A 26,435-nucleotide genomic window follows, 5' to 3' on the forward strand; every position below is an offset into this window, starting at 1 on the left:
GTGCCACTCTGCCAGAAGTGCTGGCTGATAAACCCCTGCTCATCTGCAGCTTGGGGTGGATGTGGAAGATCTCCCGGCGACATTTTGGAAGTAGAGCAGCCAAGTTGCATGCAGTGCAAGTGATGATGTGACCATTGTCTTTTATTGTTGACATTGTTTGAAATGTAAATCTTGGCCAGGCCACTCGAGGTGAGGAAGGCCAATGTTGATGGTCATGATTTGGAGCGTCGCTCCGAAAGCTAGTGTGCTTCCAATTAAACTTGTTGGTCTATAACGTGGTGTTGTGTGATTTTTAATGTTGATGGTGATCCTTCTCTTGAAAACTTACATGTCAATGTGACGATGAACAAAATAAGTTGTCTGAATACTCATAAAAAAAATACAGACCTATGCTAAGCTGGTGAACGCACAGAAGAGATTTACTGGGATGTGGCAGGATATGGAAGGTTTGAGTTATAAAGAAAGGCTGGGACTTTTTTCACTGGCGTTCAGGAGGTTAAGAGGTGGCCTTATAAAAGTCTATAAAATCATGTCGGACATATCTGGGATTAATGACAATGTCTTTTCCCTAGGATGGGTGATTTCAAGACCAGGGGGCATGTTTTTAAAGTGAGATTTAAAAAACAATAGGGGGAGAGTTTTTTACGCAGAGGGTGGGTCATATGTGGAGTGAACTTCCTGAGGAGGTGGTGGAGGTGGATACAGTTACAACTTTAAAAGACATTTGGATAAGTACACAAATAGGAAAGGATTGGAGGCGTATGAGCCAGGAGCAGGCAGGTGGGATTAGTTTAGTTTGAGATTATATTCAGCATAGACCTGTGTTTCTGAGCTGTATGACTCTCTGACCTTGCCATTCCAGAGTGCTTCGTGAATATTAATTATGTTTTAAGAGTAGTCCCAATATGGATAACTATGCAGCAAATGTTGCACCCTACAACTGGCAAATGGCAATGAAATAATGGCCAAATATTCTGTTTGTGATGTTAGTTGAGGGATAATGTACTGAAAAGGACAGCAGGAAGACTTACCCTGTTTTTCCTCAAATGGGCAATGGGATCTTCGCAATCCATCCATGAGGATAGGTGGGGCATCAGTTTACTGCGTTGTGTAAGCAATGGAACTTGTGATTGTGCAGCAATCTCAGCACTGTACTGTGGAGTCACCCTGCATTGTGTGAATGCGTTGCTAGCTAGCAGGAACAGTTCATAAGAATGATTGCAGCAGCGAGGGACAGGCTATTGGAGCTGGACTGTTTTCAGAGACAGTCATAAGAAGATACTTTGGGTGTCTACAAAATCAGAGTGGATAGAGAGAATATAGGGAGGTTCCTATTGATAAGCAGTCAGGACCCAGTGAGCAATGGCTGAGAGAACCTGGCCAAAGCTGGAATTGGGCAAAATTTATTTTTGTGTAGCGAGTTTGATTTGATTGGATTTATTATTGTCACATGTACCAAGATACAGTGAAAGGTGAAAGGTGGCTAGGATCTGGACTGTAATGCCTGAGAGTGCCTTGGTGGAGGCAGATTCAGTAGGGGTAATGGTTAGTGGGCGGCACGGTGGCACAGTGGTTAGCATTGCTGCCTCACAGTGCCTGTAGACCCGGGTTCAATTCCCGACTCAGGCTACTGACTGTGTGGAGTTTGCACGTTCTCCCCGTGTCTGCGTGGGTTTCCTCCGGGTGCTCCGGTTTCCTCCCACAGTCCAAAGATGTGCGGGTCAGGTGAATTGGCCAAGCTAAAAATTGCCCGTAGTGTTAGGTAAGGGGTAAATGTAGGGGTATGGGTGGGTTGCGCTTCGGCGGGTCGGTGTGGACTTGTTGGGCCGAAGGGCCTGTTTCCACACTGTAAGTCTAATCTAAGTCTAATCTAATCTAATCTAATGAGTTGAAGAGAAGTAGCAGATCAGGCTATAGGGAAAAGGCAGGTTAGTCAGGCCTAACTACTTGTTTTTTGCAGAGAGTTGGTATTGTCATGATGGGCAGAATGGCGTCCTTTTGTGCTGTGACCATTCTATAAATCAGTCTATGATTCTAACCCACAACTTTCCAATGTGGTGTTGGGAGTTCTACCACTGCCTTGTGGCATAGCCTTGCTTTTATAGAGTTATAGAGTCATACAGCATGGAAACAGACCCTTCAGTCCAACTAGTCCATGTCAATCATGTTTCCAAACTAAACTAGTCCAACATTCCTGCATTTGTCCCATATCTCTCCAAACCTTGCCTACTTATTTACATATCCAAATGTCTTTCAAATGTTGTAACTGTACCTGCATCCACCACTTCCCCTGGAAGTTCATTCCACACATGAACCACCCTTTGCATAGAAATGTTGCCCCCATGTCCTTTTTAAACCTTTCTCCTCTCACCTTAGTTTTGAACTCCCCCCACCCCAGGGAATAGACCCTCGCCATGATTTTATAATTTTTAATGCATTGTCTTCAGGTTTCTAAAAAGAGAAATGGAGCTGGGGCTACAGTAACACAACATTCTTGATCATTACCTTCAAATGAGTGGAGGACTTGATCCATGTTTGACTGATGTGCTGCGGCGCGATTCACATAATTACTGTAGATGGCTAGATTGTGCCTGTATGTGGTGAGCAGGCCAGAAGGTACTGTAGAAACCTACAGTAGAGAGACCAGAGACAACCTCTGAAAGCGCAGACAGCTTTGAAAAGTTAATCACATGCACTCCATGAGTTTGATTGTTTGTCTCCTGTGTTGTAAATCTATCAAAAATCGAAGTTCTCTTGGAGCTAGCGAGTTAAACGCTGCTTGGTGGAAGAGGTAGGACACTTGTCTCAAAAGCACAAGCAATGTATGGAATTAGAATAAACCCAAGGGATTCACTTAGCACAGGTTTGTGCACATGTATGATAGTTTACTAGTTACTCGACAAAAGTATCTGAGAGATGAAGGGTCTTTGTATTATCCGCATGACACCAACAACTTATATAGCATCTTTGATGTAATGAAATTTCTGAAAGTGCTTCACCAGAATGTATACACTGAGCTGTATTAGAAAATATTAGGTCAGATGACCAAAAACCTACACAAATAAGTATGCTTTATGGAGCACTGTGGAGAAAAAAGTCAGTCCGGAAGGTGATACTCTTAATGCCCACCCCTAGTTGCCACCTTCTTTAATGCAGCTGATTATTGCTGGACCATTTCAGAGGGAAGTTAAGAATCAACCATGTAGCTGTGGGACCACGGTCAGATCATGATCTGGACGGAAAATTTCCCTTAATGAGCCAGGTATATTTTATAACAATCTGACAGTTTTGTGGTCATTGTTACTGGTGTAAACGTTTTTATATTCCAGATGTAGATTGATTTTAAGTTGGCTAGATGTCTCAGCGGGATGTGAGCTCATGTCTCTGAATTTCCAGTCCAGTAATATTGCCACTAAGTTACCATACCATGAAAAAACAACCAGGATCCCTGGCCATCATCCAGTGATTGTTGCTAAGAAGTTGTGTTCTGTTTAGGATAGGATTGTGTTAATTTGGGATGAATGAGAGTGAAGGCAGGACATGGGTGTCCCACATGCTGATGATACCTGAGGCACACTGTAACAAACTAATTGATTCCGCCAGAGCTGTGTAACCTGACAACAATTGTTTTATTAATGGAAGTATCTTTGATGCCTAACGTGCTCGAGATCGATGATTACCATCAATGTGATGGAGGCCTGTAGATATGGAGGAAGTGTTTATAGAACAAGTGAAAAAATGTAAATCTTGCAGCAGATTGGGGCAAGCAGCCAATGATAATAATGACTGGTGAAGAGTTGACAGTGAACCATTCTGTACCACTCATTCCAGCATCTGATTCATCTAGATCTGACTTCAGGAGTTGTTTCATCTTTATAATAACTGCATAATGTTTTCCAGTTGCTGGACTCTCTAAATTAGAATTTTGCAATTGGAATTGTTTTCTTATTTGATGGGGTGGAAAGATTATTCCTATTATTCTTCTCAGGTCAAGACTTTTGCACTGGGTGGGTGGGGGGATTGTTGTTTTGCAAAGTCATCACTGTATCGCTATTTTTGGTGACCTTTTAAACCCCAGCTTTAACAAAGCAGCAGTGTCCTCATTTGAAACAACTCAGGGCTGATTTTTAAAAGGTTGTGAGCAGGCGAGAGTCTGCTTTCATGTTCGATTCAGCTGTCACACCTTGTTCCTGAGCGAGTAACCAGCAGTTATTGTTCCTGGAATGACAAACAGTGATGCCTGCCGTTTTTTAAGAGCAATTTTTGTATTGCTGCAATCCCTGTACAGATCAATAAGGTTTTGAAGGGAAATTCTAGCTTCCAATTAATAGCTAAACTGCTGACAAGATTTCACCCTGCTCTCATGTCACTGTCACGTTGCCTGTAGACTCCAGCCTTTTTGTTCATGTTTGGATCAAGGTGATAATGAGATCAAGAGCTGGAATGTAACCTGACTGAGAGTGAAGCAGGATATTGCTTTGTAAATGCTGCTTGATAGAACTGTTGACAATACTTCTTAATTTCTCAGTGTTCTGATGGTTGAAAGTGTACTGATGGGGCAGTAATTGGCCAGTGTAGATTTCCCTATTTTTCAGGCATACCAAGGCAATTTTCCACATTGCCAAGTCAATGCCAGTGTTGGGACTGTAGCGGAACAGCTTGGCCAGGGGCATGATTGGCTTTGGTGCATACGTCTTCAATGATATTGCCAGAATGCTGTTAGGGCCCATGACCTTTACAGCATCCAATGCCTTCAGCTGCTTCCTGGTATCACATGAAGTGAATCAAATTGTGATGCCGGGGACTGCAGGAGGAGTCAAGAAAAGCACAGCAGGTCAGGCAGCATCTGAGGAGCACGAAAATCAACGTAACGGGCAAAAGCCCTTCATCAGGAATGCAGGAGGAGGTTGTGATGAATAATTTGCTGAGCTCTTCTGTTTGAAGACTGTTGCAAATGTTTCACCCTTATTCTTTGCACTGATGTGCTGGGCTCTCCCGTGGTTGAGGATGGGGATATTTGTGCAGGCTCCTCTTGCAGGGACTTGCTGAATTCTCCATCACCATTCAGGGTTAGATGTGGCAGCACTGTTGAGTTTAGATCTGATCCACTGGTTGTGGCATCGTGTAGCTCTGTCTGTTTTTTGTTGCTACTGTAGTTTGGCATGAAAAGTAGTCCTCTGTTGTAGCTTCACAGGTTGACACCATTTTGTTTAGCTTTGCTGGTGCTGCTCCTGGCATGCCATCCTCTGTGCTTCACTGAACCAGCGCTGATCCCTCGACTTGACAGTAATAGATTGATGGCTGTGCCATGCCTTGAAGGCACAGATTGTGGCTGAATATTGTTCTGCTGTTACTGGCCCACAGTGCCTCTTGGGTGCCTAGTTTTGAGCTTTTTTGATCTGTTTGGAGTCTGTTTCATTTAGCACAACGGCAGTACGACATGTCACCATGCAGGGTCCCCTCAGTATGAAGATGAGACTTTCTCTTCACAAGGATTGTGGTCTCACCTAGTGGTTGGGGCATGGGTAGATGTATCTGAGACCACTATGAGGGAAGGGACAAAATCTAGTTGCTCTTTTTTTATCCCTCACGACCTGCTACAGACCCAGTCTAGAGGAAATGTCCTTCAGGAACCAGCCACTTTGGTCAGTCATGATGTACTACAGTGGTCACAACTGTTGCAATGTACAAAACACGTCAGTCAATTTGTGCAAGGGAAGTTCATTCAAAAACGCGACATCATAATAACCAGATGACCATTTCCTGTACTGTTAGGTTGTGGAATAAATATTAGCTGGACCCTGGTGATAACTCCCCCCACTGTTTTTCCAAATGATGCCATGGAATGCCCTGCCAGTAGCAGTGGTGGACTCTCCCTCTTCATGGGCATTTAAATGGGCATTGGATAGGCATGTGGAGGATAGTGGGCTAGTGTAGGTTAGGTGGGCTTGGATCGGCGCAACATCGAGGGCCAAAGGGCCTGTACTGCGCTGTATTTTTCTATGTTCTATGTTCTATTTGGTCCATCACATCCTAAAGACAGCATCTCTGAGGGTGCAGCAGTCCCTCAATAACACACCGGGCTCTTACCCCTGGGCTTTTGTGCTTGAAATGAGACTTCGACCCCAACCTCCTGATTCAGGTGCCAGAGCTCCCCATAGAGACACAACTGGTACCTGCTAGGATCAAAGAATGTCAACTTATCTTTCATTGTAATGGAGGAAAATTCACTGCTGATTTGAAGAGGATTGAGAAACTTAAGCCACTGCAATTATTTGCACAGTGAAAAGTTCAAACTCCATGATACCTGAGTGGAAAAATGTAGATTTGAGAGTCTGGTGCTGGAAAAGCACAGCAGTTCAGGCAGCATCCAAGGAGAATTGACGTTTCGGATATAAGCCCTTCATTAGGAATCCTGATCGTGATTCCGCTGCTCCTCAGATGCCATATGACCTGCTGTGCTTTTCCAGCACCACACTCTTGACTCTGATCTCCATCATCTGCGGTCCTCACTTTCTCCTGGAAAAATGTGAAGGCTAACAGCATCAATCAGAAAGCAGGCAAAAGTTAACCATCATTTGTATCCTCATTGGTCCCTGAATCCTCAGTTTAAAAGTGATTACCGTTGTGGTCAAACATGTTCTCAATGTCCCTTCATCTCTGTACCTCCTCCAGTCCCATACCCTTCCAAGATTTTAGTATAGTGTCTTTGTAAGTCCAAATCTTTAATCATTCCAACATTGGTAACTTTCTCTTCATGAGGATTGTGGTCTCACCTAGTGGTTGGGGCATGGGTAGACGTATCTGTGACCACTATGTTGGAAAGGACAAGATCTAGTTTGTCTTTTTCTTTCCCTCACTACCTCCTGCAGGCCTACTCTAGAGGAAATGTCCTTGAGAAACCTGCCACTTCAGCTGCCCGAGCCCTCTACTTTGGATTTTTTTTTTTTGCTTACCCACCTCTATCACTCTCTTCTCCTTCTAAGCTGCACCTTTAAAACCTACCTTTATCACCAAATTTTCAATCGCTCTTTTACTATCTCTTGACATGACTGTTTCACATTTTGTTTGATCATCATTTTGTGAAGCATCTTATGCTGATTTACTACGTGAAAGGCATGAGATAAATGAAGCTGTTAATGAAAGTTTATAGACACAGACAGCATGTATGAGTTCAGAATTCGATTAAAAATGTTCACAGAGATGAAGGATGATGGGAGAAAATGATAATGCGGAGAGATTAATTAGATCACTGAAGTGGAGGAAGATTTGGGGGTGATATATTAGCATAGATTGAGAATTGACAAATAGGCAAGAAATAGCAAGTAGGGATGAGGGGTTCATTTTCAGATTGGTGGCCACTGGGTTCCACAAGAATCGGTGCTGGAACTGCAGCTGTTTATAATATATGTCAATGATGAGGAGAAAGGTTGTGAATGTACTGTAGTCAAATTTGCAGATCACAGTACGGTGTAAAGGCAAGTTGTGAGAGGAATACACACAGTTTACGAAGAGCTATTGACAAACTAAGTAAAAAGTTGGCAAATGGAGTGTAATGTGGGAAATTGTGAATGTATTCATTTCGAAAGGGAAAAGAACAATATTATTGAAATGGAAAATAACTGCAGTAAACTGTAACACAGGGAGCCGGAGTACTTGTGCACAAAACACAGAAAGCCAGCTCACAGGTACAGCAGGTAGTTAGCAAGGCTAATGGAACATTGACTCTTCTTTGAAAGGAATTTGGAGTATAAGAATGGGCAAGTATTACTACAGCTGTGCAAGATGCTGGTGAGACCACACCTGGGGTACTGTGAGCAGATTTGGTCCCCTTAATTGAGGAAATGTTTCATTTCATTGGAGGCAGTTCAGAGAAGGTTCACTAGGATGTTCCCCATAAATATCAGTTAATTTGAGTGTAGCACACAAAGTCCTGGGCAGTGTGGTGCAAATCGTTATCTTTCGCTGTGTATTAAGCCATTTTTTCACTTGTGACTCAGTGTTGTAGGTAGTAAAGACAATGAATGGGAGTTGGACTTGCAGTAATTAAAGATTCTGGGTGTGGGTTGGGATAGAGAATTAATAGGCAGGTGAAGTTGGGAGGAGGGGTCAGGATTTTTTCTCTTAACATATTGCCACCAAGGTTTCTATATCCATCAGTAGCTTTGATTTTGGCTGAGAGGGTTGAGTAAATCTTCAGCAAGGGGTAAGTTGGGAGTTATCAGGCACATCTCCTTTTCAAGTCCCAGTTGACCCAAGGGAACTCTCTCCATCAGGGTGTTGGCAAACGATTCATTCAGGTCTGAATTGACCTCCTTAGCGAAGAGATAATTTGTGCAATATTGCCAATGCTAATTAGCTATGCTTCTGGGGCCTTCACTGGATGATGTCCCAACTCCAACTGCAGTTACAATTATGTTACATTCACATTTTCTGGTGCACACAGCTAAGGGATTTTACGTAAGCTGTAGCCCATCTTTTATTGGGAGAGCCTTACACTCTGTACTTTCCCCAGCCAGCTGTTGCACTGGAGGGAGAGTTGGACTGGGCTGCCTTCATGCTCTCTCAATCACAGGTAGAAGTTTGTCTCAGCCCTGTCTCACAGTGAGACACGTCCACCTGAATGGCAGGTACTGAGCTCTCTAATGCTTGCAATGACTGCATAGACATAGTCAACACTGGCTCGATTTTTAGAATAAATACTAAACCAATACTCAACCTCTTCCATTGTTTTTCAGCCACAATGACAGAACAACCACCTTCCAGGACCCAGTGACAGGGATTGTGCCTATTGAGAACTGCATCTTCAAACTGGAAGACAAGTAAGTATCTTGTCTCCTTTACTTCTCTCCTTATTGCCATTTTGGCCCCTCACCTTGCCCCCACTTCCAATAACAGTCTAATTCAATGGGTGTAGGTATCACTCTCTCTCTCTCTCTCTCTCTCACACACACACACTTTCTCTCTCTCTGTCTCTGTCTCTCTCCCCTGTCCCCCATATCCTTCTAAACCTTTCCTATCCCTGTACCTGTCCAAATGTCATTTTAATGTTGTGACTGTACCCTCCTATACCACTCCCTCTAGCAGCTCATTCAACACATGCACCACCCGCTGTGGGAAAAGGTTATCCCTCATGTCCTTTTTATATCTTTTCCCTCTCACCCTAAACCTACGCCCTCTAGTTCTGGACTCCCCACCCAAGGAAAAGACCTTGTCTATTTATCCTATCCTTGTCCCTCATGATTTTATAAACCTCTATAACGTCATCCTGCAGCCTCCAACACTCCAGGGGAAAAAGTCCCAGCCTATTCAGCTTCTCCTTATAATTCAAACTTTCAGGTCTTGGTAACATCCTTCAAAACTGATCTGTACTTTCTTTCAGCCTGGGTCTAAAGAACTAGTAAATTGGGGAATTTAAGGGGCGGATTGATTATTAATGTGCAACTCCAGTGAGGTGTGACATTCTAACTTGACCTTTTATAGAACCCTCTTAAAGGTTGTCAGTTTGGTTTGATTAGTTTCATTATGGTACTCCCTTTTCTCTGGTTATTTCAAAATAATATAAGAGACAAAAAATAGCTATAGGACGAGAAAAAAACCTAATGAAACAATGTCCTTTAAGGGGTTGTTAAATTGTTTCATTTAGTTTAATTGATTTCTATTCCCTAAATATGAATAGAGAATGCTCAGGCTCTAGTGCCACAGTAGTATCCCTACCTCTGAGGCCATAGACCCGGGTTTAAGTCCCACCTGCTCCAGAGGTGTCTAATAACATTTCTGAGCAAGTTGATTAAATGCTATATAAAGAGACACTGTGAGAGCTCTGGGTTGCTAGTTAGTAGGAAACAGACATATGTAGTGCTGCATTCTGTCAATAAATCTCTCAGCAAGGAAAATATTTGTGTCTAATTTTGTACTTCACCAGCTGGCATGGGGCTATATGACACATGGTTTCATAGGTCCTAGTCATCTTTCTGTCTCCCACCACCTGAACGGCTTTAGTTCCCTTGAGGCTAACAGCATTCCACTTGTCAAAATTTCATTTGTCACATGCAAGTCTTCACAGACAACACCTGCGGTTTCGCCAATGGAGTGTGACTGCATCCAGGCTAATAGTTTTGATTAACCTTTCCCTTCAGCAAAGGCTCTGGGAGTAGCTCAAGCCTGTGTTGTAGTAGCCCAGTTTCAGATCAGTTAACTTGTCCATGATTAGAACCAAGATTCTGTATGAATCATGTACGAGCTGGATTCAGTCACTGAGCTGGACTTTGCAAAGCCAGATTAAAATAAACACATCTCTGTCCCTTTTCCTTGCATTCATTTGACAAACACACAGCTGTTTGTTGTTTAAATTTATAATTAAAATAAATAAGCTTGAAATAGTGTTTTATTCTGGTCTCTTGCATAATCCCGATGTTCATTGCTCCATCATTAGTGGCTCTTTTGACATTTGGCGTTATGCCAACATCCAAGAATTTGGATTCAAGACAGACTGGTCGAAGAGAAGACAAATCAAGAAGAATCTTTTGGCTTAGGCTTCTTTAGAACTCTTTTTATCACAAAACTAATATTAGTTACTTCTCTACATGGGAATCTGAGGTAGACTAAGACCTTTGCCTACTGTTACATTATCTCAAGATTCTCTGCATGTGTTTCTTTCCATCAATCTCTCAAGCACCTCCTAAATGAAATAACTACACTCACGTGGTGCTACTATTGCCCAATGAGGTGCACTCCATTATTGCAAATTTTCTTCATGGTGCTAACTGCGGCCATGCTGTCATTTCAACTCCAAAGTTCCCTCCCTAAATTATCCTGCATCTCTATCCTGCTCTCTCCTGTCTAAGATGTACTTTGAAACTCACGTCTTCAACCAAGCTTTTCGTCATCTGTGTTAATATCCCCTTTGGTGGCTCAAAGGGTACAGTTCCCAACTCTTGAGATGAATTAATCTACTCGAGGTGCTACATGAATGCAATTTGCTGCTTATCTTTCAGGATGTTTTTGAAGGACCAAAGCCCATATTCTGTTCTTTAAACAATATGCAATTTTGCAAAATAGTTGCAGGCAGACCAAGTACTGTCTCCATGGTGATTGGTAATTACACCTTCAGCCAGCAGGAAATATTTCCAAAAGTAACTGCTCAAATCTAAAAAGAGCTGCAGCCCACTGTGTAGATGCTGGATGTAAATTTGTGCTTGACCCAGTAACAGTGTCTCTTTGGACTCATAGAAACCTCAATGTAGAAATGAGATAACAATTCAGACATTTTACATTTTCACCATCTAAGGAAATATTTCATCAAGGGAATGGTAACTTTAACCCATTAGATGTGAGTATCAGGAATAAGTTGAGGATTGGGTTTTACATTCCTCTGACCAATATAATATCCCCAATTTAATTGCAGGGTAAAATTGGACAGAGTCTCATTGGCTTCCCAAAGGACAGCTTAGTTTAAGGTTGCCTCTCTCCGTCTGAGATTTACCAGGCGCTGATGTCAGGCAGTCAGGTTATAGCAGCCAGCAGAATTTATAAAGAGTGAATTCATTCTGAGAATGTTCTAAAATATGCATGTGTAACATCTAAGAGATTTTGATAGTTCCCATTCATCACTGGCCTCTCTATTTGTCACATGTATTGTGTGTGTGTGTCTACGTGTGTGTGTATATGTACGGTCCTCCCAATACCTGTACTGTATTGTGCTCTGCAACAGTGCTGGCCTTAATAAATTACTGTTAACAGACAAGCAGTGGAGTCAGATGCAAGATAATCATCCTTTCAGTCTCTGTGACAATGTTCTCAACCCTAAGGCAGCAATGAAATACGAAGCGTTTTCTCACTGGCACTGGTTTGTGCTGAAAGAGATTCAGGAAGCCTCTGGTTCTATATCAGATGTTACTCTCTCACATTTACAGTCATAGAGACGTATAGCACAGAAACACACCCTTTAGTCCAACTCGTCCATGCCAACCAGATATCTTATATTAATCTAGTCCCTTTTGCCGGCACTTGGCCCATATCACTCTAAATCATTCCTATTCATATACCCATCCAGATACCTTTTAAATGTTGTCATTGTATCAGACTCCACCATTTCCTCTGCCATCTCATTCCATACACGCACCACTCTCTGCAAGAAAACGTTGCCCCTGAGATCTCTTTTAAATTTTTTTCCCACTCACCCTAAATCTATGCCCTCTAGTTCTGGACACCCCCACCCCAGGGAAAAGACCTTTTCTATTCACCCTATCTATGCTCCTCATGATTTTATAAACCTCCATAAGGTCACCCCTCAGCCTCCAAAGTTCCAGGTAAAACAGTCCCAGCCTATTCAGCCTCTCCCTAAAGCTCAAATCCTCCAACCCTGGAAACGTCCTTGTAAATCTTTTCTGAGTCCTTTCAAGTTTCACAACACCCTTCCGATAACATGGAGACAGAATTGCACACAATATTGCAAAAGTGGCCTAACCAATGTCCTGTACAGGCACAACATGACCTCTTAACTCCTATACTCAATGCTCCGACCAGTAAAAGAATAATAATTCAAAATATTTCAAATTAAGTGTCCCCATTTAAGTCAAAAGGTGAGATTTTGTTTTACCCTTGGGATGTGTGTGTATATGTACAGTCATCCCAATACCTGTACTGTATTGTGCTCTGTAATAATGCTGGGCTCAATAAATTATTGTTGACAGACATGCAGTGGAGTCAGGTGTTTTACCCCCGGGAATTCTCTTGCCCTGGTGATAGTGGTCATTGACTATATTTAAGATTGCATTATGTGCACTTTTTATTGACAAGAGAACTGAGGGTTATGGGGGATGGTCGGGAAAACGGAGATGAGGGATCCATCTGTTGTCGAACAGAGAGACCTAGGTGTTCAGGAACATAGTTCTTTGAAAGTTGCCTCACACATCGATGGGATGATTAAGAAGATGTTTAGTATGCTTACCTTCATTGTACAGACCATTTGGTATAGGAAATGGGACATCATGTTGAGTTTGTACAGGATGTTGGTGAGACCATTGTTGGAGTGCTATGTACAGTTCTGGTTGCCCTGCGCTGGGAAGGATATTATTAAACTGGTGAGGGTTTAAAAAAAGATTTGTCAGAATGTTGCCAGGTCTGGAGTGTCCTATAAGGATAGGCTGGGACTTTTTTGCTGGAGCATAGGAGTTTGAGGGGTGACCCTTGAGAGGTTTATAAAATCATAAAAGGCATAGATAAGGTGAATAACCTAAGTCTTTTCCATTTGGGTGGGGGAGTTCAAAACCGTGGGCATATTTCTTAAGCTGAAAGAAGAAAGATTTAAAAGGGACCTGAAGGGCAACCCTTTCACCCCACAAAAGATGGTTCATATGTGGAATGAGCTGCCAGATGAAGTGATCAATGCATGTACAGTTACAAAATATAAAAAAAAATTGATAGGTACATGAATAACAAAGGTTCAGAGGCATATGGGCCAAACGCTGGCAAGTGGGACTAGATTGGTTTGGGAAACTTGGTCAGCATGACTGAGTTGGACCAAAGGGTCTGTTTCCATGCTGTTTAACTCTATAACAGGTTCAGGTGGCTGAGTGGCCTATCCATTATGCTAATTCTTGTGGTGTTCTTCTCATTTTATATTGGCTTCCAGAAGGATGCAGATATTTTATTGCCTGGAATTATTTTTCTTAAGATAGAGCTTTTGTTTTTAGTTGTAACTGAGGGAAGAGAAAGAGAACTTGCCCAGCTGTAGTTGATTGGGTGATGCTGAGCCTTACGCTCCGCATTCAAGTACAGAATCTAAGCTGATACTCCCAGTCATTGGTGGTCCCTCACAGACAAGGATAACTCTTTTCCCCTCTCAGGGTGAGTCCATAGGTGGCTGTACAGATCAATGTGGCAAACATAGACACTGTTACACTTAGCTGAAAATGTGTTGCTGGTTAAAGCGCAGCAGGTCAGGCAGCATCCAAGGAACAGGAAATTCGACGTTTCGGGCATAAGCCCTTCATCAGAAATGAGGAAAGTGTGTCCAGCAGGCTAAGATAAAAGGTAGGGAGGAGGGACTTGGGGGAGGGGCGATGGAGATGTGATAGGTGGAAGGAGGTAAAGGTGAGGGTGATAGGCCGGAGTGGGGTGGGGGCGGAGAGGTCAGGAAGAAAATTGCAGGTTAGGAGGGAGGTGCTGAGTTCGAGGGAATCGACTGAGACAAGGTGGGGGGAGGGGAAATGAGGAAACTGGAGAAATCTGAGTTCATCCCTTGTGGTTGGAGGGTTCCCAGGCGGAAGATGAGGTGCTCTTCCTCCAACCGTTGTGATGTTATGTTCTGGCGGTGGAGGAGTCCAAGGACCTGCATGTCCTCGGTGGAGTGGGAGGGAGAGTTAAAGTGTTGAGCCACAGGGTGGTTGGGTTGGTTGGTCCGGGCGTCCCAGAGGTGTTCCCTGAAGCGTTCCGCAAGTAGGCGGCCTGTCTCCCCAATATAGAGGAGGCCACATCGGGTGCAGCGGATGCAATAGATGATGTGTGTGGAGGTACAGGTGAATTTGTGGCGAATATGGTGCAGGTGAATTTGTGGTGGATATTGTTACACTTAGGGCAGGTGGTGGTCACAGAAGGGAGTGGCTGACGAGTTGGTGTGGAAGTGTGCTCGGAATGTGGCCTAGTTGTGGCAGTACACCCTACAAACTGTCTGCTCCCCGTCCAGAGCTCCTGATGCTGCAGCTGCTGCAAGAGTTTTTGTAACACGTCCCCCCTGCTTCCGTCCAGTGTTTATATAACCCCCATCTCCGTGTCTGTATAGCCCCCAATAATCTTTATAACAACCTTCCCGGCATTTTATCTATAATCCCAATAATTATTTTTTGTACCCCAAGTACGGCACTGGGCAAAGTGCTGCATTTTAGATGAGAGGATAACCAAAGGCACATCCTGTCCTCTCAGGATTGTGGAATGGTTACAACGAAGAGGCCATTCCACCCATCAAACCTGTGCAGACTCTCTGCAAGAGCAATGAGGCTAGTGCCAATTCTCCGGTTTTGCCTTGCCAATCCTCTTGCCGAGTAAACATGAAAGATTCTATGCCCTACTGAGAAGAAAGAGTTCACCGAATCAGTACAACATGGAAGGAGGCTATTTGGCCCATCATGTCTGCACTAGTTCGCCTTAGGAACAATTTACATTGTGCCACCCATCTGCCGTCTCCCTTTGGCCCTGCCCATTTATCCTTTTCAGTTGATGGTCCAATTGCTTTTGAATATCTCAACTGGACCTGCCTCCACCACACTCTCAGGAAGTGCATTCCAGATCCTAATAACTTATTACATGAAAAGGTTTCTCCTGTGTTACCATTCTTTCTCTTGCCAGTTACTTTGAATCCGTGCCTCTTTATTCCAGATCCTTCCATTTGTGGGAGCATTGTTTTTGACCGACTCTGCCCAGATCCTGAAGATCTTGAAGTTCCCCATCTCTGGAAACCGTTCTCATAATCTTTTCTGCACTCTCCCAATTGCCTTCACATCTTTCCTAAAGTGTGTGGTACACGAAACTGGATACAGTATTTTGTTTGAGACTGGGCTGGTGTTCTATACATAGCTTCCTTGATTGTGCACCTTTCAATAAAGTCTCGGTTGCTGTATTGCTTTATTAAGCCCACTTTCACTAACCCCGACCTGTGTATTTGATGACTTGTGCACACACAGGTCCCTCTGCTCATGCACCCTCTTTAGAATTGGACTCTTTTATTTCACATTGCCTCCCTGTCTTCTTCCTGCCAAAATAAGTCACTTCACACTTTTCTGCATTAAATTTGATCTGCCACTTATCCGCCCACTCCGCCAATCTGTACATGTCCTTTTTGAAGCTTACACTATCCTCCTTGCAATTCATAATGCTTCCAAGTTTCTGATCGTCTTTAAATTTTGGAATTGTGCCCTGTGCGCCAAAGTCTGTTTGCATTTATATCGGAGAAAGTGAGGACTGCAAATGCTGGAGATCAGAGTTGAGAGTGTGGTGCTGGAAATTTCTGATAAGGGCTTATGCCTGAAACAATGATTCTCCTACTTCTCTGATGCTGCCTGACTTGCTGTGCTTTCCCAGCACCACACTCTTGTATTTATATAGCCCCACTCATGACTTCAAGTATAGGGCAGTCTCTGTCGTAAGAGGAGATCCTGAGCTTCCCTGTCTCTGATTAGAAGCTCTGGGTTTGAGTGTCACCACGAGGGTTTCATGTAAAAAATGAGGTCTGCAGATGCTGGAGATCAGAGCTGAAAATGTGTTGCTGGTTAAAGCACAGCAGGTTAGGCAGCATCCAAGGAACAGGAAATTCGACGTTTCGGGCCAGAGCCCTTCATCAGGAATGAGGAGAATGTGCCAGGCAGGCTAAGATAAAAGGTAGGGAGGAGGGACTTGGGGGAGGGGCGATGGAGATGTGATAGGTGGAAGGAGGTCAAGGTGAGGGTGATAGGTTGGAGTGGGGTGGGGGCGGAGAGGCCAGGAAGAAGATTGCAGGTTAGGAGGGCGGTGCTGAGTTGAGGGAACCGACTGAGACAAGGTGGGGGGAGGGGAAATGAGGAAACTGGAGAAATCTGAGTTCATTCCTTGTGGTTGGAGGGTTCCCAGGCGGAAGATGAGGCGCTCCTCCTCCAGCCGTCGTGTTGTTATGTTCTGCAGATGGAGGAGTCCAAGGACCTGCATGTCCTCGGTGGAGTGGGAGGGAGAGTTAAAGTGTTGAGCCACGGGGTGGTTGGGTTGGTTGGTCCGGGCGTCCCAGAGGTGTTCTCTGAAGTGTTCCGCAAGTAGGCGGCCCGTCTCCCCAATGTAGAGGAGGCCACATCGGGTGCAGCGGATGCAATAGATGATGTGTGTGGAGGTGCAGGTGAACTTGTGGTGGATATGGAAGGATCCCTTGGGGCCTTGGAGGGAAGTGAGGGAGGAGGTGTGGGCGCAAGTTTTACATTTCCTGCGGTTGCAGGGGAAGGTGCCGGGAGTGGAGGTTGGGTTGGTGGGGGGTGTGGACCTGACGAGCGAGTCACGAAGGGAGTGGTCTTTGCGGAATGCTGATAGGGGAGGGGAGGGAAATATATCCCTGGTGGTGGGGTCTGTTTGGAGGTGGTGGAAATGACGGCGGATGATACGCTGTATGCGGAGGTTGGTGGGGTGGTAGGTGAGAACCAGTGGGGTTCTGTCTTGGTAGCGGTTGGAGGAGCGGGGCTCAAGGGCGGAGGAGCGGGAAGTGGAGGAGATGCGGTGGAGGGCATCGTCGATCACGTCTGGGGGGAATCTGTGGTCCTTGAAGAAGGAGGCCATCTGGGCTGTACGGTATTGGAACTGGTCCTCCTGGGAGCAGATGCGGCGGAGACGAAGGAATTGGGAATATGGGATGGAGTTTTTACAGTGGGCAGGGTGGGAGGAGGTGTAGTCCAGGTAGCTGTGGGAGTCAGTCGGTTTATAGTAGATGTCTGTGTTGAGTCGGTCGCCCGAGATAGAAATGGAAAGGTCTAGGAAGGGGAGGGAGGAGTCTGAGACAGTCCAGGTGAATTTGAAGTCGGGATGGAAGGTGTTGGTAAAGTTGATGAACTGTTCAACCTCCTCGTGGGAGCACGAGGCAGCGCCGATACAGTCATCGATGTAGCAGAGGAAAAGGTGGGGGGTGGTGCCAGTGTAGTTGCGGAAGATGGACTGTTCCACATATCCTACGAAGGGACAGGCATAGCTGGAGCCCATGCGGGTGCCCATGGCAACTCCTTTAGTTTGGAGGAAGTGGGAGGATTGAAAAGAGAAGTTATTCAGGGTGAGGACCAGTTAAGTCAGTCGAAGGAGGGTGTCAGTGGAAGGGTACTGGTTGGTGCGGCGGGAAAGGAAGAAGCGGAGGGCTTTGAGACCTTCGTGATGGGGGATGGAGGTGTACAGGGACTGGATGGTCAAGGTGAGGGTGATAGGTTGGAGTGGGGTGGGGGCGGAGAGGTCAGTAAGAAGATTTCAGGTTAGGAGGGCGGTGCTGAGTTGAGGGAATCGACTGAGACAAGGTGGGGGGAGGAGAAATGAGGAAACTGGAGAAATCTGAGTTCATCCCTTGTGGTTGGAGGGTTCCCAGGCAGAAGATGAGGCGCTCCTCCTCCAGCCGTCGTGTTGTTATGTTCTGCCGATGGAGGAGTCCAAGGACCTGCATGTCCTCGGTGGAGTGGGAGGGAGAGTTAAAGTGTTAAGGTCAAGGTGAGGGTGATAGGTTGGAGTGGGGTGGGGGCGGAGAGGTCAGGAAGAAGATTGTCAAGGTGAGGGTGATAGGTTGGAGTGGGGTGGGGGCGGAGAGGTCAGGAAGAAGATTGTCAAGGTGAGGGTGATAGGTTGGAGTGGGGTGGGGGCGGAGAGGTCAGGAAGAAGATTGTCAAGGTGAGGGTGATAAGTTGGAGTGGGGTGGGGGTGGAGAGGTCAGGAAGAAGATTGTCAAGGAAGAAGACTGTTCCAGAATCTTCTATCGGCCTGTCGGACGCCATTACACTTGTGGCCGCTACGGCGCCTGCGGCACCAACGGCCGCCGTCGACCGTGACGTCACTTCCGCCCCCACCGACCTCGGAGCCTCCGCGATCGCCGCACAGACAACCGCTTCCACGAAGCCGACGGACTCGCGACCCCCGCGGCTACCGGGAATGACAACGGTTCTTCTGTCGCCACAACCATTTCCGCCCCTTCGGTTGCCATCGCCGCAGCCATTCCGCCCCCACTGACACCACTAACCTGCAGGACCACAACGCCTCAGGTTTCTCCGCCCCCACGCCGTCTTTCGTCACTAAACGTAATCCCGCCCTCACGCAAACCTTCGCCACCACGCATAACCCCGCCCCCACGCCGACTTTCGCCACCACACGTAACCCCGCCCCCACACCGAGCAACGTCACCACGTCTAACCCTGCCCCTACGTCGATCTCTGTCCCCGCCCCTAACCCCGCCCCCACCTCTAGCTCCAGTCCCACACCAGGTCCTAGCTCCCAACCTTGCCGGATCTTCACCATCCCTCCAGACCTCCCCCTCTCTGAGGATGAAAGATCAGTCCTCAGCAGAGGCCTCACCTTCATTCCCCTACGCTCTCGGATCAATGAGTTCAACACGCGGCGAGATATTGAACAATTCTTCCGCCGCCTTCGCCTCCATGCCTACTTTTACAACCAAGACTCCCGCCCACCCTCTGACGACCCCTTCTCCCGCCTCCAACATACCCCATCCACCTGGACACCCCGTGCTGGCCTCTTACCCGCCCTCGATCTATTATAGCCAACTGCCGCCGCGACATTAACCGACTCAACCTGCCCACCCCTCTCACCCACTCCAACCTCTCACCCTCAGAGCGTGCAGCCCTCCACTCCCTCCGCTCCAACCCTAACCTCACCATCAAACCGGCAGACAAGGGAGGCGCGGTAGTACTTTGGCGCACCGACCTTTATACCGCTGAGGCCAAACACCAGCTCGCGGACGCCTCCTCTTATCACCCCCTTGACCATGACCCCACCTCCCACCACCAAACTATCATCTCCCAGACCATCAATAACCTCATCACCTCAGGGGATCTTCCATCCACCGCCTCCAACCTCATAGTCCCACAACCCTGCACCGCCCGTTTCTACCTTCTGCCCAAAATCCACAAACCTGACTGCCCCGGCCGACCCATTGTCTCAGCCTGCTCCTGCCCCACCGAACTCATCTCCGCGTTCCTCGACACGGTTCTGTCCCCTTTAGTCCAAGAACTCCCCACCTACGTTCGGGACACCACCCACGCCCTCCACCTCCTCCATGATTTTCGCTTCCCCGGTCCCCAACGCCTTATCTTCACAATGGACATCCAGTCTCTGTACACCTCCATCCCCCATCACGAAGGACTCAAAGCCCTCCGCTTCTTCCTTTCCCACCGCACCAACCAGTACCCTTCCACTGACACCCTCCTTCGACTGACTTCGAAACGTTGAATTTCCTGTTCCTTGGATGCTGCCTAACCTGCTGTGCTTTAACTAGCAACACATTTTCAACTAGGGTTTCATGGGCAAGGAAGGTGTGTTCATAGCAAGGCCAAAGAGGTTGTGCATCACCTTCCAACACATTCCATTAGCAGGCAAAGAGAGAACGACAATGTCCTGCTCGGCCATGTAATGGAAAGAAATTGCAGCTTCTACCCCCACCACCTATAGCATGCATGCCGAATCTTCATAGAACATGGAATCCCTGCAATGTGGAAACAGGCCATTTAGCCCAACATGCCCACACTAACCCTCTGAAGAGTAATCCACCCAGACACATTCCCCTACCCTGTTACTCTGCATTTCCCCTGACTAATACACCTAACTTACACACCCATAAATACCATGGGCAAGTTAGCATGGCCAATTCACCCTGACCTGCATATCTTTGGATTGTGGGAGAAAACCCGAGCACCCGGAGGAAACCCACACAGACACGGGGAGAATGTGCAAACTCCACACAGACAGTCTTCCAAGGCTGGAATCAAACCTGGGTCCCTGGTGCTGTGAGGCATCAGTGCTAACCACTGAGCCACCATGCCGTCCAATTTAACCTGCAACCTCCACTCCATTACTGTAGGATATGGCTAATTTGTAACTGTGAGTAGCAATGTATAACTGACCAGCTAATTTGTTTTAGAGATGTTGTTTGAAGGATTAATATTGGCCAAGATCTCAGAGAGAATTACCCAGCTCCCTTTTGAAACACAATTGAATCCTTTTGTGTCCAGAAGGCATGTGTAATATTGAGGTTCAGCCTCACATTCATTAAAAAGGAGTGCCTGAGAAATGAATTTGCTGTAAGTTCTGTAACTGTATCTGTGGGTGTTAATGAAGCAAAGAGACTGTGGGAGGAGATCTTCCCTCTGGGCGAGTCCCACTGAAGAAATATTCCCTCTGTCTGTATGAGACTGAGTTATTGCAAAACTGTTATGGGAACAAAAGATTAAATCCCAGCAATTTTCCTTGTGACAGCTACTTTGTGACCAGTTCAAACACCAGTGATTCTCAATTTGGAAATAGAATAGGAGAGGATTTGTAGAAATTTCAGGCCTAATTCCAGTAAAATGCTTTTTGGCTTGTTTCAGTCAAAAATCTTGAGCTGGTAATTATTACCATTTCGGTTTAACACAGAAGACCACATATAAAGAAACAGTATACACCACAATTATAATATATCATTATAATGCATTAATGTATAACATTGTTATCGTCCCTGAGGGAAAACTAATACTTACTGAACAACCTCCATGTGAAGCAATGACTGACAAGGTTAGAATTTTTGTAGGATTAACTCTACCCTCAATAGAACCATTACAATTTACATAAAAACTATTAGGCAACTAGTACTTCAAATAAAGGGATAAATTTCATTTTAGCTAGCCCACAAAGGTACATCTTTTTGTAGCCATAAGCATTTGAGTCACTTCCTCCACAAATGTGGAAGTATGTAGCTGTGCAGAGCCACAGCATGCAGTTCCTTTCTCTTGTGAGGTCAGTCAGGAGCTGCGCCCTATAAAACCTCTCTCCTCTGGATTTCACAGGTACATTTATCACCAACGAGGGACACACATTTCTACCAATCCTCTCTCCCTTATTTGGCAACAATTCTGAAAATGTAGCTTTCCTGAATCGCATTTCAATGGACCAACCAATAACACTACAGTTCCCTGTTTGGCCAGTCTGGGAACATACCCAATTCTTTAACATCTCTTGTTTATTCATACAGCCATCTAGTTTTCACACCTTTTTAGCCAAGCCATGCAGTTTCTCCAAGAGTTTCTGTACCTCTTTCTGCTAAACAGAAAAACTGAGCTTATCCTGAAATTGACTTGCTTCTTCTCCTAGGAGAAAGTGAGGTCTGCAGATGCTGGAGATCAGAGCTGAAAATGTGTTGCTGGAAAAGCGCAGCAGGTCAGGCAGCATCCAAGGAACAGGAAATTCAATGTTTCGGGCATAAGCCCTTCATCAGGAATTCTTGAGGAAGGGCTTATGCCCGAAACGTCGAATTTCCTGTTCCTTGGATGCTGCCTGACCTGCTGCGCTTTTCCAGCAACACATTTTCAGCTCTTGCTTCTTCTCCTCACAAGAAGTGTTTGTGTTTTTTCTGTTTCTCTCCACTTTCTTTTTGTGTTCTTGTGATCACTTCACCCTCCAACTCCTCTGACTGTACCTCCCCTTTGTCTCTGCAATTCTCCTTTGTGTCTGCCAGCTATATGGTTTCTTTCTTAATTTCCTTCCAAGCCAAGGGTCACCGTGTCATACACTGGGACTTGATGGCCAATTTCTTATTATCCAAACAAATTACAATTGATCCTTTTTACAGTGTTAAAAATCACACAATACTGGGTTATAGCTGAACAGATTTATTTCAAAGTATAAGCTTTCAGAGTGCTGCTCCAACGTCAGGTAGCTCAGCAGGCAGGTACATAGAACACAGAACGTATATGTTAAAGGTCAAAGTGTCATGCAACTGCTGTGATGTATTAGACAAACCTAGATTGCTGTTAAGTCTTTAATCACTTAGAATTGTGATGCAGGTTTTGATTGACTAATATGTGAATCCCAGAATTTCTTTCAAGTCACAGTTCTGAGTTAACTCAGTGGATTAGAAAAAGATGACATCTCAGCTCAGACAATGCATTAAAGGTGTGAGGTTAGAGTCTTCTTATAGTGGATGCCAACCCCTGAAAGTACTTTGCAGCATTCTTTTAGAAATGACAGGTTCCACAGTCACTTTAAAATGAATTACTGTTTTTCTGTGTTGTACTGTTTCTGGTAAAGAATATAACAACATTTAGTAGAATTTAATGTACATACACAGCATGTACAGTAGAGTGTGCGGATATATTATGAACGCAGTGCACACAAACTTATGACACGCAGTTCTATTCACATATGTACAACAGTAAATCTGGGGATTTTTGAGACTATTACAGTCTCTTTTTCTAACACAGTTCCTTCGGTTGTTTCAGGCCACTGCCTAACATGTCAAACCGGGCAGGAAGTGTGCGAGGTGAAGGAGGAGGTGGGCAGCGTCCAACCAGCATTGCCAGTGAGATGTCCAATCACACCTTGGTTTCAGAAACCTCTCAGGAACAGGCAGTCAGGGTAAGCATGGCGTTTCACTGCAGAGGAAGCACGTGTTCACCTTCAGTTGAAGGGTCAATATTGGATACCATGATTTGGAGGAGTCAGTGTTGGACTGAGGTGTACAAAGTTCAAAATCACACAACATAGTCCAAAGGTATATTTGGAAGCATTAGCTTTCAGAGTACTGTTCCTTCATGAGGTGGTTGTCACTTGATGACCACCTGATGAAGGAGCAGTGCTCTGAAAGCTAGTGCTTCCAAATAAACTGTTGGGCTATAACCTGGTGTTGTGCGATTTTTAATATTGGATACTGTTACTATATGGGCACAAACATACCTGTCAGATGGGAAGCTAAAGATATCACCATAAGAAGAACTATTAAAACAATGTACTTAAAACTGACTGAATTATTGAGTTCTGAGCAAGGGTCACTTGACCTGAAATGTTAACTCTGATTTCTCTCCACTGATGCTGCCAGACCTGCTGAGCTTTTCCAGAACATTGTATGTTTGGCTCAATTATTGCCAGACTAACCCCACTGGCCACTTCTGAGGAATCATAAAGGTCTCTTCAGATTGATCTGAACCACAAGGTCTCCAAATGGGGCAACCATTTATAAACATGTAACATTGAGCACAAATCTATGTAGGAAGTGTCATATTTAGTAAATATTGGTGGGTGAGTTTTGAGCGTCTTTAGTAACTACCCCAATGTCTCCAGTCTCACAGTTGACTTAATTTAGTTGGTTGCTTGTTCCATCAAGTAGAATAGTAATTTATTGTTGCTTGTATTTTCTCTTACAAAAAAATCAGTGGAACTGTTCAAGTCACCATAGCATGGTGACTATATTAATAAAATAAAGAAAACAAAACTTAAAAATTAAGATAAAGTTCATCTTGGTTAAATTCATGGCTCCAGGGTTTGGGAAAGACAGTACCACTATGCAGGGCCGCTGGAATACCCAAGCACAAGACAGCACAGAAGCTGCCCCAAGGAACAAGCTCGTTGCTGGTGGCTGATCCTGGGAAGGAAAACATGTCAAAAGCTGCCCAAATGGACAGTGCAATCCCAGCACTGGATAGTGCAATCCTAGCACTGGACAGTTCAATCCCAACGCTGAATAGTGCAATCCTCGCACTGGATAGTGCAATCCTTGCACTGGACAGTGCAATCCCAACACTGGACAGTGCAATCCTCCCACTGGACAGTGCAATCCCAGCACTGGATAGTGTAATCCCAGCACTAGATAGTGCAATCCTAGCACTGGACAGTGCAATCCTCGCACTGGACAGTGCAATCCTCGCACTGGATAGTGTAATCCCAGTACTGGATAGTGCAATCCCAGCACTGGATAGTGCAATCCCAGCACTGGATAGTGCAATCCTAGCATTGGATAGTGCAATCCTAGCACTGGATAACCTTGAGGCTAACTATTATGTTAAACCCCTAAAGGACAGAGGAGCTATATTTCAGAGAATGGGGTTTAGGAAGGGTCAGTCCTTCTGGAATGTTTCTGTGATGGATTCTGGTGCACAGTTCCCTGTTGTCTGTCACATCCTCATTCCCTTTTTGCTACCAATTGTAGTCACCATTTCTGGAATAAACCAGAGGGGAGGGAATGGTCAAGTCTGCAAGACCTTTACATGGATCTGCTCTGATTCCAGGCCAAGGTGGTATCTGTATGAGTATAGGTTGGTCATAGCCTGGTGCAGTTGGCAGGATAGGTGCTTTGCCACTCTGTCTGCTCTCCTGAATTCCACAGGCCTGGAAGTGGTGTCCTTGCTAGTGTCTTGAAGGACTATATTCACTCAAGTTTAGAAAAATTAGGGGTGAGCAATCTCATAAAAACATTTAAAATTTGAACAGGAATAGACAGAGTAACTGCAGAAGGATGTTCACGATGGTCAGGGAGTGCAGAACCAAGGGTCACATTCTGAGGATATAGGGTCGACCATTTAGGGCTGAAATGAGGAGAAACTTCTTCACCTGCAGCATTCTCTGATACAGAAAGAGCCAGTCCATCATGAAAACCAGACTTCCTTCCATTGACTGCATCTATACTTCCTGCTGTATCAGAAAAGCAGCCAATATAATCAAAGACTCCTCCCTATACTCTCTTCCACCCTTTTCTAAAAGCAGAAGATGCAAAAGTTTGAAAACACATATCAACAGATTTAAAAATAGCTTATTCCCACTATTAGGAGAAAGTGAGGACTGCAGATGCTGGAGATCAGAGCTGAAAATGTGTTGCTGGAAAAGCGCCGCAGGTCAGGCAGAATCTAAGGAACAGGAGAGTCGATGTTTCGGGCATAAGCCCTTCTTCAGGAAGGGCTTCCTGAAGGATTCCTGAAGAAGGGCTTATGCCCGAAACGTCGACTCTACTGCTCCTTGGATATTCCCACTATTAACAAATTTCATATGTTAGAGTTGATCTTTCTTCGCACCTTCTCTGTAGCTTAACACTATATTGTGCATTCTGAACTTTTATCCTGATGTACTTATGTAAGGCATGATTTGTCTCATTAGCATGCAAAACAAAACTTTTCTCTGTATGCTGGTACAAATCAAATCAGATCAGGTTGGGGTGAAAGCATTGAATGTTTTCAAGACAGAGTTAGATAGAGTTCTTAAGAGTTAAAATGATCAAAGGCTATGGAGTGAGAGCAGGAACAGGGGACTGAGTTAGATGATCAGCCATGGTCATATTGATTGGCAGAGAAGGCTCAAAGGCCACTCCTGTTTCTATTTTCTATGTTCGTGATATTTTTGAGTCTTTCAACAATTAGTGACCAATGCAAGTATTGGAGCCTGAAGTAGATATTAGATGAAATATTGTTATTCCATTGATACGTTTTCGTTCTCCTTTATGGTTAGGGTTTGTATTAGCTATGCCTCTTAAAAAGGAGTGTGTAGGGAGGTGAGGAATGGCAGGGGGCACATTATTTCTCTTTAGTTGATGCTTTTAATCTTTCACCTGATTGTTTTAATGTTGGCTCTTAACAGACTTCCAGGTCGTCAAAGAAAAATGCTGCCTTTGGCAAAAGGTCAAACTCAATGAAGAGGAATCCGAAAGCCAATGTCCTAAAGAGTGGCTGGTTGTTTAAGCAGGTACAGTATAACTCCTGTTTGACCAGCAGTGGGGTGAAACTGGGATGCAGTGGCACAAGTTTGCCCTGCAGTGACAATCTATTTAAAAATCAATATAAATAACATGTAGTAGTGCAAGACTTGAGTTTGCTGAAACATTGGTACAGGACATTGGTTAGGCCACTTTTAGAATACTGTTCAATCCTGGCCTCCATGCTGTAGGAAAGATGTTGTGAAACTTGAAAGGGTGCAGCAAAGATTTA

At 45.0% G+C, this 26,435-nt stretch overlaps 1 protein-coding gene across 9 annotated transcripts in view; it reads left to right on the top strand.

Moving 5' to 3' along the window:
- plekha6 (pleckstrin homology domain containing, family A member 6) overlaps window positions 1-26,435 on the top strand; it is a 345,819-nt gene that overhangs the window by 237,647 nt on the left and 81,737 nt on the right. For all 9 annotated transcript variants that reach the window (XM_060845333.1, XM_060845334.1, XM_060845336.1 and 6 more), the window contains 3 exons: window positions 8,739-8,822; window positions 22,968-23,103; window positions 26,089-26,193. In XM_060845333.1, the coding sequence (XP_060701316.1) occupies window positions 8,739-8,822; window positions 22,968-23,103; window positions 26,089-26,193 (325 nt within the window). The remainder of the gene's footprint in view (window positions 1-8,738; window positions 8,823-22,967; window positions 23,104-26,088; window positions 26,194-26,435) is intronic.

Source organism: Hemiscyllium ocellatum, chromosome 26 (assembly GCF_020745735.1).
Source record: "Hemiscyllium ocellatum isolate sHemOce1 chromosome 26, sHemOce1.pat.X.cur, whole genome shotgun sequence".
Lineage (NCBI taxonomy): Eukaryota > Metazoa > Chordata > Chondrichthyes > Orectolobiformes > Hemiscylliidae > Hemiscyllium > Hemiscyllium ocellatum.